General features: G+C 39.7%; 1 protein-coding gene across 4 annotated transcripts in view; it reads left to right on the forward strand.

The window, feature by feature from the left end:
* The window catches only part of abr (ABR activator of RhoGEF and GTPase), a 135,384-nt gene that overhangs the window by 73,995 nt on the left and 43,414 nt on the right, over positions 1 to 17,975 (forward strand). For all 4 annotated transcript variants that reach the window (XM_008428046.2, XM_008428048.2, XM_008428050.2 and 1 more), the window contains 8 exons: positions 2,856 to 2,908; positions 4,830 to 4,970; positions 5,152 to 5,273; positions 7,684 to 7,852; positions 11,259 to 11,378; positions 11,587 to 11,662; positions 11,758 to 11,862; positions 14,989 to 15,063. In XM_008428046.2, coding sequence (XP_008426268.1) covers positions 2,856 to 2,908; positions 4,830 to 4,970; positions 5,152 to 5,273; positions 7,684 to 7,852; positions 11,259 to 11,378; positions 11,587 to 11,662; positions 11,758 to 11,862; positions 14,989 to 15,063 — 861 coding nt within the window. The remainder of the gene's footprint in view (positions 1 to 2,855; positions 2,909 to 4,829; positions 4,971 to 5,151; positions 5,274 to 7,683; positions 7,853 to 11,258; positions 11,379 to 11,586; positions 11,663 to 11,757; positions 11,863 to 14,988; positions 15,064 to 17,975) is intronic.

The raw sequence follows: 17,975 nt of genomic DNA on the forward strand, positions 1-17,975 counted from the left end.
ATAATTATTACTTTTTAGAGATTCCTTTTTGCTAAAAGATCCAGATTTTCTGAGTATACTGACCTAAAAACAATGTAGGAAAAAGTAATGGTATGTCGATGTCAGTGGATAAGTGTATCTGGCTGCACTTTGTCTCCACCTTGCAGACTAAATGCTGCTGCTGTGAAGATTCTACCTCAGGGCAGTTTTCTATAAGTGAGAGAGAAAGAACCCTAATGTGCTGTAAAATGTGTTACATGATACCTAGAAAGTAGTTAATTAATGTGAAGCGAATGACACTTTCTCGATTTAGAGAAACTGTTTAATTGGTCTATTCTTGTCCTCTGTGCTTTGGCTGCACTTTATTATTATTAACAGATGCTTATGCAGTTTGTATGCTCTTTCATTCTATGTACAGTGATGTAGCATGAAGCTACTTCATGTCCCCCAACAATCAGGGGTTGTCAGCATCTAAAACAGCCTCTGTTATTAATTTTGAGGCACCAGGGGTTTCCTTTCTTACACCCACCTCTTCCTGTTTCATGATGTTTTGTCATCCTGCCTAGTTTGTAAGTAAATATAACATTATTTGCTCAATCATTTTTGGAAATACGACATTTATGAGATGAGAGCAAAACAGTTCGATTGTGATTGTAGATTTATTTATTTCAGTAAATGTAATGGTAATGAAACAACTTCTGGTTTGAAACACTTTCAACTTTGCTAAATTATTCAAACTCACTGTAAATATATTTGGTCCCCAGAGGAACAGCGTATTGTGGGCAGGTTCTCGGTTTGCTTAGTTTAGATCAGTGGGTGTCCGGATTCAACTTGTTCACTTCTGATACAATACCGATTGATTGACAGCATTAAGACCCGCCTCCTAGTTTTGATTGGTTGTTTTTGGTCGGAGGTGGTGCATTTCTTCAGACGTCAATAATGGCACAGAGTGTATGTGGAGGAGATTGATCTCTTCACAGATTATCTGTCTCATTACAGACTAATATGACATGGTGACAGTTCTAACAAATATGTAAAAAAAACTTTTTTTATTTATAAAAATTACATACTGCACCTTTAAGGTTATAGAGAGTCGTATGCAGTGTCGCTGCCAAGAGCCACAAACAAACCCCAGAAATTTCAGTTTTTGCTATTCTTGACCATAATACTTATATTTTTTCAGGCTCAAATTTCATTCAATGTGGCTTTAAAAAGGTCTGAAAAATCTTAAATTTGACTTGCTGAATCCTGCAGATGCTCTGAATAACTTATATTGTAATTTTGGTGTAGCAAATCAGTATTGCTACACCTAAACACAACCTCAGAACAAACACTGCCCTGGAGGTGATCTACTGAAGCTCACGTCTTGCCTTACACTCACAGCTAACCTACCACTGCCTAACTTCCACAGATATCTTGTTGTACACAAAGTGGCCTAAAGTCATCTGATACTTCCTGCGGCGCCTGTTCTCTCTCTGTGTGTGTGTGTGTGTGTGTGTGTGTGTGTGTGTGTGCGTGCGCGACTCACTCTGCACACACGCATAATTAAATATTCTTTGCCCTCGCAGTCCGTACAGGATGTGTAGTAAACCCTCTCGGAGGTGGCGGCACCGGTTCACTGAGCCACAACAATCGACAGGGGCTACATTCATGATCACAGGGTGGAGGGACTTCAAAGAGCATCTGCACAGCTCTCTTGCAGAGTCTCATTAGTGTTAAACAGTAGCTGTGTGGGCATATTTTAGTGAGGAGTGTGGAGATGGAAGTCCCATCAGCAGATAAGGAGGGATGTTTTGCTTTCACTCTTTTGTGCCTCGTTGTGGAGGAAGTAGGGAAATCGCATAAATAAGGGAAAGAGAAAATGTTTCTGTTGTGCTGCACAGCTGAAGGACTGTAGTTGAAGCACAGTGTAGTCGTCCTGCTCTCTGCCTGAGTGGAACAACCCTCCCTGCATGCAGAAGCTTCTTCTCTGTTTCACTTAGCTAGTTTTCTTTCCTCAGGCTTCAAACGTATCGGCTCTAACTTTTTCATTTCTGAAATAGAGATTAGCTTCTTTCCTGGGTGGAATAGCATTAGCTGCTTTCCATTTGTTTCTGCCCTTGATGCTGTAGCGTTATGATTCACGACAATGTCATGTGACACAGGCTGTAATATGAGGGGGAGGCAGCTTTGACGTTTTTATTTAGTGGCTTCTGGATTGTGGGATTCCGTAGGACTGGGGTCATGGAAAATGTCTTTGTTTTTTGTTTTTCCTTTCTCTGTATAACAGCTTTATAGGGAAATGGGGAAATTTGAAAAATTTTATTCTGGAAAAAATATAGTTTCGACTTTAAAAATGAGAAACAGTCATGTTCTGCATCCAGAGTTGGCTTGTTTTTTTCATGTTTGTGCCACCTACCATTTCTCTTTTCTCCTTGGCGTGACTTTGTTTCTATCCCCTCCATCTTTTCATTTTGCCGTGTCTGTGGGAGTGCGTTACCTCCAGCTGTCACGTATGCGACCTGCTGCTACCGTTTCACCACCTTAGCAGCAAAGTCGACCCTAGAGAAACTATAAGAGCGCCGATGAGGCTTATAGCACTTTTTATAGATGTGTGGTTTCTTTTTCCATAGAATGAATTTTTTTAGTTCTGTGTTCAGTTTAGTTCATAGCAAACTCATTATGCAGAATTACTATTTATTACTGCCCAAACGTAGGAAGAAACAATCAATGAAATGTTTTTTTTAACCCCCACATGGAAAGTATGTTTTTTTTGTAAGATTTTCTTGTTTAACTCTGTGAGCTGGGTTTGTGTATTTATTGTTGTCTGAACTCCAGGACTGTGACCCACTGTGTGTCTGCGCTGACTCAGACTCTCCGTCTTCTCTCCCCCACAGATCTTCTTTACAAGCCCATTGACCGCGTTACCAGAAGCACCCTGGTCCTTCATGTGAGTGCACCACAGTCACCTCCACAGCCTTAAAGGAGCAGCCCACTTCAACTGTGCCCTGGATCATAACAATAAATACAAACTCGTATCGAGCTCCCAGCTAAAGCTGTTCCAGTGTCTTGTGGAGGTTTTCACACAGCTTTGACGTTTTTACATTTTGTCAACCATGAACTTTAATGGGGTTTGTTATTGGAATTTTATTAGCCTGAACAAATTAGCTTGAGGCACATGTGTAAAGTGGAAGGGAAATGATAAATGGCTAGATACTTTTATTCTGAAGATGTGTGGATGTTTATTCAGCTCCCTCTTACTCTTACACCCTGAAATAAAATCCTATCATATTTTTCTTTTGTAGTTTCCCTTCCATTTCACAAATCTGCACCACTTTGTCTCATTCTGTAACATAAGGCTCCATAAAATACACAAACTATAGGAAGCAGTGTTGGGAATTTTGGTCTTTACCAGCTTTTTAGATTATGTAAATCTAAGTCAAGTGTACAAAGCAAAAGGCCAAATTGACACTGTTGTTATTATTAATGGAACCAAAATGGCTCAACTTTTGTGTGAGGAAAAACTTTCCAGTCAGTATGATTTTTTTTTTATTATTTTTTTTTAAACTCGATTCTAGACAGGGGCGCATCGCTAATTCGGCCCCGATTTCCCTAATTATGGAAGCTCAACAATCAGCCGATACTTGCATCTGAATTCGATCTTTTCCACCGATCTTCTCTACTGCGGTCAACGTCTAAAAAATCAACCACTCTCTACTTTTGCTCTGTCGTGAGAGTGACTGACAGTTCAGCCCAGTAGATCAGGTCTGCAGGTGTGCATTTATAATAGTCACCCCACTCTGTCTCTAATTTAGCAACTTTTCAGAGAAAAAAAAATGGAATCGGCCAAAATCAGAATAGGCAGATCAGATCAGGCTTTTTAAAAATTGGTGATCGGCCAAAAAAAAACTGCAATCAGTGCACTCTTTATTGTAGAGCATCCTTTAGCAACAAAGACTTGAAGTGGTTGTTTCAGTTCTTTGAGCTCTCTTGACGTCTCAATGCATCAATTCTCAATCAAGATTAGGTCTGAATTTGTCAGTAATTTAATCTTCTTTTTATAGATTGTCTCCCATATTTGGGATGATGGTCCCACTTTTTTCCAACCCTTTGTTGCTGGAGAGATGGCCTCGTATTTGACCCAAAAATCTGGGTCAAATACTTTGTTCTTATCTGACCAAAGGAAAATCTTGTGGCTCATTCAGCCAGTTTTCCAAGCTTTGGTCATCCTTCCACTTTGATTTATACAAGAGGCATTCTCTGTTGTTGTGAAATTTTAGTATTTAACCAGCTGTCTGAGGCCTGCAGAGTATTGCAGTGTGGCTTTGAGGTTTTTTGTTGGCTCAGTCTGACAGAACACCGACCCTCACAGGAAATGGCCTTATAAACCTTCCCAACAGTTGCTCCTCTAAGGGCATTATTGATGTCTTTTCGGCTTCTGCATCCTTAATAGCGACTGAAAAGGGAAACCCAGATTTGTTGTTTCCAGCCCCAAACTGGCTTCCACCTTCAATGGGCAAACATTATTCAGAAACTGTCAGCCGTGGAAGCCGTTTACGGCTGTGTGTGCGTATGTGGTTGTGTTACGGGAGCGCTTCACATGCATGTGTTTGCATAAAGCTGGCAGAGAAACAACAAGCCTTTCACTCTGAAACGGCTGTCATGCCTGCTAACCATGCAAGGAAAATTGGCGGCGCTCATTCTGGAGCGAAGACTGTTCCAGGCCGTCCTGTCATCTGCAGCATTCATCAAAAACAAGGAGCTGAGATTACTGTAGTGAAAATGTTCCTTGTTTGACAGAAAATTAAAAACTAGAGCGTCTGACTGAATGCATTTTTAAGATGGTTTGATTTGTTTGTTGACTGGAACAGGACCTGCTGAAGCACACGCCCAAGGACCACCCAGACTTCCCTCTGCTGCAGGACGCGCTGCGGATCTCTCAAAACTTCCTCTCCTCCATCAACGAGGAGATTGACCCTCGCAGGACCGCCGTCACTACGCCTAAAGGAGAGGTACGTGGCACTAAAAAGAAAAAATAATAATAATTAAAAACCACAATCTTTGCAACCGCAGGATTCTCACACAAATACAGCTGAGTCTATTCAAATGATGCCTCCCTTTGAAGTGATCGTCCTGCCGCCCTGTGCGCGTTTTTAATCTGCCAGTAGGAGTTTACCTCTGGTGTTTTTCCAGGCGCGTCAGCTGGTAAAGGATGGATTTCTGGTGGAGGTGTCGGAAAGCTCCAGGAAGCTCCGACACGTCTTCCTCTTCACTGACCTGCTTCTCTGTGCCAAGATGAAGAAGACGGCTGTGGGGTGAGTGTCATCGGTCGGACTGAAAATCTGTGATCCAGTCTCCTACTGGAACTGCCGAAAGAAAATCTCAGCCTTCAGACTTCAACTCGGCTCACTCTGATGTTGGAAAAAAATGACTTTAAAATTCACTCTGTCAAGTTTAGTCTTAAAAATCTGTCTGATCCACAGGCTGCAGCTGTGACAAGTGATGTGTATATTTTATTTCTACTCCTGGCAGATTTAGATTGAAATTATTTTTCATTTAACCTTGGTGTTTATTTCAGATATGGGAATGAGAGAGACATTTTGCACAAATAAGAGTAGAAGGAGTCATACACTTGCAAAATAAAAATGCTTCACCTTTGGATAGAACATAATATATCTACAGTCATTACAGTTGTTCTCAATAACCAATGACAAAATCTCAACCTTTTCTTGATGATTTCACTTTGGTGATGAGGTCCAAGTTGTTGAGGTTTTAGGATTTGTCTCTCTTAGCTTCTGCCAGTCAGACGTAACGATGATGCCAACATTACAAATGCACTATTAGCCTTTGTTCTCTCAGCAGGCAAATGTCAAACAATATGCGTGTGCTGAAACCCTCCTCCCAGCTCTGATTGGTTGTTTCTGACCGGGAGCGGCGTATTTCCACAGATGGCGGAAGGGCCACCGGGAGGAGGCGGAAGAATTTCTCACGGATTATCTGTGTCATAAATAGTGACAGTTTTAACAAATATGAAAAAAAAAAAAAAGGCATTTTTGTTTTGAGCTGCTTGTACAGTAAAAGCAAGTGACCAAAACAGATCTCTCCTCCTTTAAGCCTGATCGTGTCTTTTTGTGGTTCTCATCATCCCTCACTCCTCGCTCCGATTGTTGCCATAACTACCACGGCTGAAAGTCAACAATAATGGCCTGTGCCGTTATCACAGCATGCCTCCGCCAAGCGACACATGGAGCAGAGCAATCATGCAGAAACTCAATCATCTCTAATCCTGCTCAATTCCAAGATAATAATTTGATAATAATTTGTGTTCACGATGTAGGAAATATATGGCAAGATGTCTTACCATGTCTGGCAACGAAAGGGTTAAATTATTCCCATGTCAGACAAAACATGCAACACAAACTCTGGAAAAATGACATCTTATAGTCCTAAAGTAATGTCATGTTAAAAAAAGGAATTACCTGGCTGTTAGCAGGTTATAACTTTAGTTAACTACATTGACAAAGTGCAGTGTTGTTATCATTATTATTATTTTCTTAAATCTAAGTTTGACATCGATGTTCTCGAATGTGCCTTTTGAGAACGTCCAACATTATGAATTCAAGATCAAGAATGTTCTCAAAGGGCTGGACGTGCCAGAATATATTGATAAAACCCTTTAACAAACTGTTAAAATATTAATAAACAGATGTGTCTACATTTAGTATGTACTACTTAAAATTAAAATAATATTCATTGTACTGTAATTTAAAAAAAAAAAAAGTCGCTTATTTTGTGTAGCTACTTTTTGTGTAGCTACTTATTTTGTGACATTTGTGCTCATGGATGACAGTAAATGTGACTTTTTGTGACTCCGTATTAAACTTTAACTCAACATCAAGTAAGGCTGAGGCAGCAGCACAGTAGATGTCAGGAATGCTGCCACCTGCAGATGGGAATTAGTAGTCACTTAACGTTTTTGATCATTTTTGTGGAAAATTTGCAGTAGACTCAATTATGCGCAACGCTGAAAAGAGCGAGGATCTGTTGATTTTGAGGAAATTTCATCAAAAAACTTGAAGGACTTATGTAATTTGACTGTATGCAGATGAAAGCTGCTTTGATTGTTATTTTGAAGACTCATGCGATGATTATGGTCATCCATTTGATGTGTTTTGCTCACATTCGTCTTGCTTAATTGCTTAAAATGATGAAGACAATGCGTGCTGCGGTGCTAATACCAAAATGGCGTCTTTATGTATGCACTCTTGATTAGCTGTCTGAGCAAGTGTGGTGTTATAATGAATGGAGTGTGCTGCATGATCATTTAATGCTCATTAGTGACGCAGGACATTATTGTCTGCAGCCCCTCATCGAGTGGAGCTGACACTCCACATGCATCATTTTCATTAATATAGATTTGTGACACAAATAGACTAAGGACAATCTATTATTCTGCAGCTTCCAAGTTACCTTAACCTACTTAATAGAGACACAGACCATTTTATAAATGGAAAATTAGGGAATAGACCTTTAAAAGATGGTGCTCTTATTTATCCGATTGCTGTCCCTTAATGGTCTTGGCTGAATATGCAAATATTCTAGCTTTAGCAAAGATGTGTAAATCATCATATTGTTTTGTTTGACTTTAACTAATTTCTACCCGTTCTGTCTGTGCGTGCGTGTGCGTGCGTGTGCGTGTGCGTGTGCGTGTGTGTGTGTGCTCAGTCGCCACCAGCAGTACGAGTGCAAGTGGTACATCCCTCTGGCTGATTTAACTTTCCAAACCCTGGACGACTCAGACTCGTGTCCGAGCATCCAGGTTCTGCCGGAGCACGAGATCGAGGAGATGAAGATGAAGATCTCGGTTTTAAAGAATGAGATACAGAAAGAGAAGGTAAGCTTTGTTTACTTTTGTTTTTTCCCCTAATCCAAACTCTATTTATGTAGGTCCTGATCTTTAATTCAGCTTCCTGAATGGACTGAAACTTATTTCTTGTTGTGATAATACAAAAGTCCTAGACTGAGAGTTTTTATTTTTTTATTGGAGAAAGAGATTTTTTTTTTTCTTTATCAAGGTAGCCGCCAATGTTTTTATTTCAAACTGGGACTTTCCAGTTCTCATTACATCTAATCATCAGCTGAATCTTTTGCTGTTAGGACAAAGATGAGCACAAACAAGTGAATGTCAGACTTCCGTGGAGATTTGTGTTTATGTAAGTGATGTAAGTGACTCCTTACTGGAACGACTGTATCTTTATTTTTAACTGTGCTTTTGTCACCCACCCTCATGTTTGTCCTGGGACAGCACCAACATCTAAAAATATTAAGCAAAATGAACAAATGTTTTGTGGTTGTTGTTTTTTTAGCTAGTTGTGGCTTTCCTGCTCTGGTTGGGACCTTTTGTTTTCGTATGATTCACCTTGGCATCCTAACTTTGCAACATTTTAATGTTATTCCCCCAAAGCTTAATTTCCAGAACTTTGTATTTTTCCACAGGACATTGTTTGATGTTTTCCCACTATGTGGTACAAAACAATTGCGATTTCGTAAACCGTGTGCCTGCTGATACCGAGAAGAACGCTCCTCTTTCTACGTGATCGTGTTGAGTGTGGTGGGAAATAAAATTCTTGTTACAAAAATATAAATCCTGGAGTTATGAGAGTAAAACCATAAACAATGATTCCATTACAGCAATCACAATTTAGCTTATATAAAGTCACGGCAAATAACCTGATTGGATTTTAGAGACGCATGCTTCCTGTTTAATTCATTTTGAAGCTGACAAGAAGTTTGAGCAAATACAGCACAGTTTGCCGTGATTATTTTACAGCGTTTATACCCCGAAATTGAATTAAAATCTTTTTAAAGTCAAAGGAATTTTGTAATAATTTACGGAATTTTATATTTTAAAGAGACAAAGAAATATCAAATCACAATTCCTCGTTCTAGCCATTCTGAATCAATTCAAAATGCTCAAAAATCAATTTTAAAATGCTTATAAGTCGTACTTCTATTTGCGAGTCCACTGCATATCTCATTACACGTTCATTCAGCCACTGTACAGCAACATAGTTAGCAGCTAGCTCCCTGTGTCTGAATAGAGTTCGCTAGCAGTTAGCATGAAGAGAGCGCGATTGTTCAAGGTTTAATTTGAATGCACCTTGGTTAAGACAGCAAAGTCTATTTTATTTCAAACTCAAGTTGTGGAGATTTACAAAACATAAATGCCCTGCGTCGGTATAGTGTATTTTATTTTTGGTCAAAGGTCGTCAGTACACTATGGTAGATTGAAGTGTGCTTAATTTTTGTAAAATTATATTTTATGCACGAACTTGTTTATAAACGGATTAAATTTGGTCCAGTATGGAACCTTAAAGAATAATTTTACATGTTCTATTTGCTCTCATTGTCTTTTGCTCTTGTCATAGTTTAATCTTCATTTTTGATTGTTTAAACAGAAAAAAATGGTTTCTGAATTAATTTGTTTCTGAATTGAATCGGGACCCTAAAACTTAAAGTCTTGTGAAATTACACAGTCGCAGTGTAATTTCACTGCGAAATTCAAGTGGCTGGGATTAATTGTTTCATTTGCTAACGAATGTAGTAAATTAGTAACTATCTCAGTTTTAAAGTTAACAGAACAGCATAAACTGTCAAGGAGTTTTATTAGTGAAATGTCTCAAGTGGAGGAATGTTGAGCATCATTGCGACCACCTAAAATTAGTTTAGGCTAGATCTAAGAAGTACTACTATTTTGTGGTGAGATGGAGGTAAAAAAAGAAAAAATTATCCCAGGATAACAACCCGGTTTCTGTTGTGGAAATGCTCTGCAAAATGCGCCGTTGTGTCATTGCGTCTTGTTAATCCTCGTTAGTGCTAAAAACAAATCAGCTGCTATAAAGAACTGAAATATCAGATGTTGCGACTCCTAACAGTTTCGAGTACATTCAGTAATGCACAGCGTCATCCAGGCCGAGTTGTATCGCCGCCATCAAGAGCGGAGAGTTCCTGTTATTGCCCTCTCACGGCGCTTGGCTCGCCCACTCGGGGCACACTGAGTGGCCACTGCTGGTATTTCCAGGCACCAGAGGCCGGTGGAGGGAGAGATTCAGCTGATTGTTGTCTGGGAGGCTCTGACTCACAGCTTCCTGGTGAAGACTGAGAGGATTTATTTGCTTTTTCTTTCAGTCCTGACAAAAAAAAAAAAAAAATTAAAACCCTGCAGTTATGAAATGCTCTTAACGGCGTAGAGCTTACGCTTTATAGCTTCTCCAGTCTTTTTATATGAAATGATTGAGAGCTGAATATGAACTGGCAGCATTGATGTTGGCAGGAGATTTTTGAAAATCTGAAGAGGAGCTCAAGGAAGTTTTTTTTCTTTTTTTCTTTTTTTTTTAATCTGGTTGAAGTTGCCCTCATTTTACCTATAAACAAAGCAGATGCAGTGAAGTTAAACTGAAAAAGTACAAATTTCTTCTTCTTTTTTTCATCCAACAGAAAACACCAGGTCCTGATCTTAGGAAGCATTTCTCATAACGTTTAGATCGCCTGCTGACTGGATACATGACAACCAGTATTGTGTTTTCAGTGATGCCTCAGATGATAAACGACAGAGGGATGATGCATGTTTTTACCTGATTCATTTGGAAGTAGAAACATTGACAAACGCAATTTAGAAAATGTATTTGATTAGAAAAATTATTTGCAAAAGTAAACAAAACTTTTCTCTTATTTTTCTCCTGTACTTGTAGCTTTCAGCAGGTGGTATTTTCTTCTTGCAACTTATGTTTTTTGAGATTTCAAAGTTGTTTTCTCTTGCTATTATATACATAAATAGGCACCGTCTTCCCCCTGAATGTCTGCTTAATGCTTTAATTATATTTTCCAGCGCTAAGTGACACTATTAGCTCATCAAGGCTATTTAGGACACAAATTTACATTTTCGGTTAGATTTTGAGCAGTAATAGTAAACATGTCAATATATTCCATGAAAGAATTCATAAATCAAATATTTTATTTTGTATTCTTTCTATTTGTCACTTTATCTTCACAATTTAGTTGCTAATTTGTCATATATTTAATAAATCCACAACTAGATTCATGATACAGTAAACAAGAGGAAAATTATCCCGTTTTTTGAAGCTGAAGTTCTAATCAAAAGTCATGCTAAGTCTAAAAACTTGCGTGTTGTGATGAGAGTTTTGCCACTAGTAGAGTTCCGCTCTTCCTTCTTACAAACCTCTCTTATTTCAGATAACTAACCACACAGCATCTTTGTTTGTTTTTCTGTGTTTGTGCAGAAAGCTCCAAAGGGTCAGAGCCGTGCGGAGCGTCTCAGGAAGAAGATGAATGAGCAGGAGTCATGGCTACTCCTGCATTCCCCCACCATCCCATTCCGCATCCACAACAAACATGGAAAGGTACTGTTGGTGGTTGCAATGCTCAAGACTGACCACTAGATGGAGCGATAAACCTTTGAGTCGTTTGTGATGGATTAGAATTAGAATCACTAAAATCCAATCCCCAAATCTTGGTTTTTCTTATTTTCGGTGACTTTCAAAAAAAGAAAAAAATATTTTTATTAAAAATGTTATTTATTGATTAAAACATGTATGCATGTTTTTGCAGAGCTATCTGTTCCTCCTCTCTTCTGATTATGAGAGGGCAGAGTGGAAAGAAAGCATCCAGAAACTCCAAAAGAAAGGTAACTGGCTTTAATTAAACAGTAAGGATGAAGTATGACATAATTAAAAATAAACGTCACACCAAATTTTGCTGTTTTTTTTAATTTTAAATCAGATCTCCAGGCTTGTGTGCTAACTTCTGTGGAGCTCCAGGTCCTGACCAGCTCCTGTTTCAAACTCCGAACCGTCCACAACATTCCCGTCACCACCAACAAAGACGGTACGACACGCTCACACAAAGACTCTCTTTTATAATCTTATGTTTAAACCCTCACATAGTTTAAATCCACACACAATGGTGCCCCCCTCCCCCGTTTTGCACAAAACAGCCACATAAAGAAAGCTGGGGCCCTTTAGGAGACGAATCTGGGATGCAATATGTTTCTCATCTAGCTCATAGCGGCCACTGCCACGCCGTGTGTCGGCGATGAGATCCCAGCTCCTATGTTTGTTTTTGCTTCAGATCTCTGCATTGCAGCTCCTCTCAGAGACGGGAGGTTGAGGTGGAGGGGGGTGGATGACATTAAAGCCATCTGGCCGACCCGCTCTGATCCCCTCCCTCAAATGCCAAGAGGTTCTGTCATCCACTTGAAATCCTCAAAGCTGGCAGGAAGGTCTCGAGAACACAATGTTTGATTCCTACACAAGAGAAACCGAGTGAGGTATTTAATGAGGCTGTGGAGGTTTCTTGGTTCGCATACCTGTAAACGATGAAGGGCTGGAAGAATTCACCGCAGTCGTGTTTTTACACTGTGGCACCCACACTGAAGCCACAGCTGTGTAACCTAATACCTGTGTTGTAGGCTCCCTATAATTCTAAACTCAGGCATAAAATTTGTCTACACTCCAGGTAATGACAGAAAAATAGCAGATTGTGTTTTTACTTGGGATATAAAAAGTCAGACAATATTCTAATGGTGCTGTTTTTTTTTTTCGTCCAAAGTTCAGTGAATTAGTTGATGACCACAAGGCTAACATGGACCACCTACTGACCTTCACATTTACCTCTACTAACAGCTTGTAGGCAGGGTGTCCGTGCATCCTTAAAAAGTCTTACATTAGTGGGTGTAAAATGAAGGTCTTGAATTGGCTTAAATTCTTAAAACAAAATGTAAGTTGGTCTTAAATTTTCTTAAATTTCGCCAAGACAATTTAATGCGATTTTTGTCTCACTGGACTTTTCTGTCAGGTAAAGGTTTGATTTGAATGAAAGCATCTCCATTGTTTTCTGCGACTCAAGGCGATTGAGGCTACTGCTAACAAGCTGCTAGCTAGCTAGTTCTATTTTTGCCTCTATCTTGGTGTAAATTTATCAACAGTTGGTTGTGCAATGTTTGTTTTCGCCACTGGCTGACTTCTTCTGCCAACCCATTTGAGGTTAGGTGCAAAAAAAAAAAAAAGAAGCTTTTTAAACCTGTAAATATGAAGGTTGAGGCTGTAGAGAGCTGCGTGTGAGAAGCACAAAGTCAGGTCTACATTCTTGCTATGCTTGCTTATAATTCAACATATTTCCCCAACCATCATTGTAGTTTTTGTGACCTTGAACGTCACTTAAAGGGGCATTAAAAGAAGGTCTTAAAAGTCTTAAATTGGACTTTATGAAACCTGGTGATATTTATTTTATTGTAATTATTTACACCAGACCAGCACAGATTAAAGCATAATTATAAAGCCAAAGGATACGATACAAGCATTTCAAAGGGTTTTTGTAGATAAAAAAAAAAAAAAAGGTTGGCATATGTTTGTATTGGGCCTCCTTGAGTCAAGTGTTTGTAGAACCACCTTTTGCAGCAATTACCGCTACAGTTGTTTTGGCATGCGTCTACCGGCAGGATTTATGACCCGAAACCCACTATTGTGTTTTGACTGGGCCATACAGATTTGATTAAAAGCATTCAATTCTACTTTCTCATGTGGTTGCAATGTGACAAAATGTAAAAAAAAAAAGTTCAAGTATGATTGTGTTACTGTAAAAAAAGCTTTCCATCTCAGTTACCGCAAATACGGTAAGTTTCAACCAAAGATGATTTGAGTTTGTTTTTAAAGAAAACTCAAATCTTGCATATTTTTGACCAACTCCTTGATAGAACGCAGCATAAATGCACCAACTTGAGTGACGTAGGATGTAAAGACGAGGATTTAAAAACGTAATTACGTTCAGTGAAATCCCTCTTGTTTACGTCACTCATTATTTACCTGATATCATATTAAATGTGTAAAGATCTGTTTTGGTGGAGAAGCTTACAGGCCACCCCGAAGCTGAACTCTATGAACCACCTCCCTGTGAAACTTCCCAGTTGCATATTGAAAATACACACACACATATTTAACCCCAACGCTGTCTGTTCTCCCCTCCACCACCTACGCTGGACCTCACTATAGTCCTGTCAACCCTCATCGTAGTTTATTTACCAGGAAACAAGCAAACTTCACAGGATTTAACCAGAGCAGGAATGCGTCGTCTTGAAGTGTTTGTTGGCGAGATGTTTTGAGGAGCGGGCGGTTCTGTCTGCTCTTCCACACAACATTCAGCTCAGCTGGCTGACGATGTGTAGTCTTATACCAGCAGCATCAACAGAAATAGTTTGGGCTGACTGATCTTCAAATGCTGAAATGTACTTTTCTTTTTTTTTATGCTTACGGAGACACTCTGAGCAAAAATGAACTGGAGTTTGTTTTTACATTTAGTTTGACTTAATAGTTTGGGGAACCGATTATGTTGGCTTTGGGGATTGTGTTAAAAATAGTAATAATTACCAAACATGGAGTTTTAATTCCCCACTAAATAAATATTATAAAATTTTTCAGTAAGTTACAGTATGGCTGGACGGTACGGCTGAAAAAACGTATCAGGACATTGTGCATTTCATATCAGTCGACATCAACAATTATTGATCAGTTTCCTTATATCTGAATTACTGCCAAACCAGTGGTGTGGCATTTCACCTTTTATCCACAGTTTTCAATCCATGTCATTGTTTCTTTTATTTAAGCAAATAATAACTGACTTCTTTCCTCTGCCTACATTCCCCAGAATGCTGTGCGGTTCTAAATTGAAGTTCAGTGAATATTCTATTCATTGAATATCTGATATAGTATTATCTATTGATATAGATCGTGTGTCCATTGCAATATATATTGTTATTGATTTATTGTCCAGCCTTAAGTTAAGGTTAAGGTGATAAGAGCTGAAGGTTTTTAACACCAGGGGTGAAAATGCATAAATGAATCCACATCTTTACGTAAAAGAAGCTCTTTTTCTAACTTTTCATTGTGGTACGATACTGTTTCTAATTTCACCTGATACGGTATGTTTCATTAACTTCTCTGTTGGCTTGTTTTCCAGATGAGGAGACCCCCGGCCTGTACGGCTTCCTGCATGTGATCGTCCGCTCTGCCACGGGATTCAAGGAGTCGGCCAGTGAGTCGTCATGCTTTTTGTGTTTTATATCTAAAACCTGCAGGAATCCACATATATATGATCATCAGAAACATTAACGCCCAGTCAGTCACGGCAGCCTGCCCGCGTCTCTGACAACCTGCACTATTTCAACTGACTCAGAAAGCACTTCAGGCAGATGCACTGGAATAAAAATCAGCCACGCTCGCTTTCGATGCAGATCTGCAGCCAAACATGCTGAAATGCTTTGTTCACTTGCTCTGAGATTGCCCACTTTAAACAACAGTTTCTTTGTGCATTCTTCATAACTATTGGTTCGTTATTGGCAGAGAGCGGTGTTGGGTTTGAAACCACCGAGGCCGTTTCAGACGTGACAGCGGTGAACAACTGCTGCTTCGCTACACTTTGCTACCTTTATTGAACAAATACGAGATCAAATATCAGAGGCCGAGAGGGAGAGATATGACTTTTCTTTTTATTATTTATTATTTTTTCCAGTTACCATGACAGCCCTGCGTCTGTATAGGAAAGCTGGTCCACTAGAATGTCCTGGTTAATGGATTGGAAAGCTTTCTCTTTCTGCTCTGAAAGACTGTTTGATCCTTGATGGAGCGGAGTGAGCTGACGGGTTTGAAATGAGNCACGCGTGTGCATGCGTGAGGAGATGTTGGGGTGGTGAGGTGGGTTCTCTGATACAATTTGTGGCCAGCATCTAGTGAAACATGCAGATTCGGGGTGGGGCATGGCAGCCATGGTGATGGTGAGGGGTAGATGTGCGTCGGTGTTTTTGGAGGTCACTCTGATGGCCGTACATCGTCTTCTGCATTAGAAATGACTCACTTCCTTTAATCACAGCTAAACCTAGCAGCAACCAATCTTACCGGAAAATGCTGAACTAAATGAAGTCATTTCACAACTGAAACAAAACGTCAGATATAATGGAGAACTAAGGAAATGAAATCGTGTCGTATTTATAACGAGGAGCAGCAAATAAACTGAGATATAAGCTTATTAGAACAGCTGAATAAAAACACGGAGGGAATATTTAGTAAATATTTGACAGGCTTGTAACACAGCAAAAATGTTACTTGCAAGGTTAAACTTCACAGCTGGGTTGCATTAGATGTGTATTTATTACAGAGTCTTTTCTTCTGCTGCCCTCAGTTGAACACAAGCAGATTTTATCTACAGCGCCATCTACCCTACTGAAAGGCAAACTGCAGTTCCTTAACATAAGTAAAGCCTAAAGGCCAAAGAGACGCAGCTCACGGTTGAACTCTCTGAAGATTGTTCTGTTGCTAAGAGAAAACCACATATTGACCCAAAAAGCTGTTTCGTTTCAGTAAAATGTGTTAAAATTAACTCATCTGGAAATTTTTTATGTCTATTTCTATTGGGATTATGATTTTTTTCTTATAGTAGCCTACACAGCTTATAAAATCTGTTTAGCACCATTGCAGAGACATTAAAGTTGCAGTGATGTGAGCTTCCTTTCTGGTCCTCGTCTGCGTTACTGCAGCTGTATTTTTTAGCAGCTGCAGTGCGGCTTCGCTCTGCTGGAGAAGAAGAAGACGACGACCTGGAACTGTTGTTCTCAGCCTATTTTAAAACCTTGAATTAGCCTTTCAGACTTGGATGAAACGTAACAGGAGATTTTTCTACTTCATCTGAAGGGTTCATTGCTAATGTTAGAACATGAGTTTCTCTCTCTGAAGCTGTGTGCCTGTTATTGAAACAAGTGGTACTTTTTTCTGATTAAGCTGAAGAAAAGTTCCACGTTAAATCATCCGTGACTTAATGAGTGCAGTTCTGCTCAGAGTGCATCACTGCTAAGCTGTGTAAGGTAGCATGATACCTGACTTAAAGCTGCATGTTTTAGAACCACAACTTTCACAATTTCTGTGTAATTAGTCCTCTCAAAATGTAAATGTGACACAAATGAGCAATTTCTAAGGCCGCGTCGTGCTTTTCCTTCCGTTCTAGACTTTAAAACTAATCAGTATGGGACAGAGGACGTTATTGGGGTCTGTTATTTGTGTCAAAAACAATCTCTGCTCAACGGGAAAGTGGCTTTAAATTCAGCCCAGGGCAAAACTTAGTCTAACTGGGTCACAGCAGCAGAAACTGGGAGTTGAGCGTGCCACAAAAACTGCTTGTTAAAAAGGAGGTCTAACCTAATACAACGACAACAAAAAAAAGGTGAAAAGCAGATCATGCTATTTTATTCTGAGTTTTTATTTCCATCTGTCAAAGTGACAGCAGCTTTCTGCAGCCTGTGTAGGAACAGTGTGAACAGATCCAGATAAGAACATGTAGGCCAAACGCTAAGAAACGTGAGCAGACATCCTCGAAATCATCCGAACAGAATATCTGCTCTTAGACAAAGGAAGGATAGATAACCGTATTGTTTCATCTGTCCAATTCAGCGTTGGCTCCTTGTTTTCTCATTTCCCAGCTTTTATTAGTTTTCCCTCTCTAGATTGAATAAAAACAGCTCCTGTTCTCTGCTCATTTTATTTGTTCCTGTAAAACAAATATTTTCTCCTGAAGCCTTGAAGGGAAACCTAGAAACCGCCAAGCTGGTGGCTGCAGAGCACTGATTAGTCCAACTGATTAGCACTTGCCTCTAAACTCTGTGGACCCGCAGTTTGACCCAACATTCAGTGTCGCCTCGGGCACAGGTTAGCCTCCTGTGTGTGAGCGTACACACACATGCACACACACACACAATGGCTGTGCTCATTAGCTAATTAAGATGAAAAAGCATGGGATCCATTACCCGGTATTTAGAGGTCGAGACCCAACGCTGACCAATTTATTCCCCCACTTCTCTCTCCCAATGGGCAAGCCTGATGGTGACTTGCCAGGAAAATGGAAACTCATGGACTTCTGCCCCGCTTGCCGAAGACCCCCTGGATACAGTACAGAGAAGC

Source organism: Poecilia reticulata, linkage group LG14, assembly GCF_000633615.1.
Source record: "Poecilia reticulata strain Guanapo linkage group LG14, Guppy_female_1.0+MT, whole genome shotgun sequence".
NCBI lineage: Eukaryota > Metazoa > Chordata > Actinopteri > Cyprinodontiformes > Poeciliidae > Poecilia > Poecilia reticulata.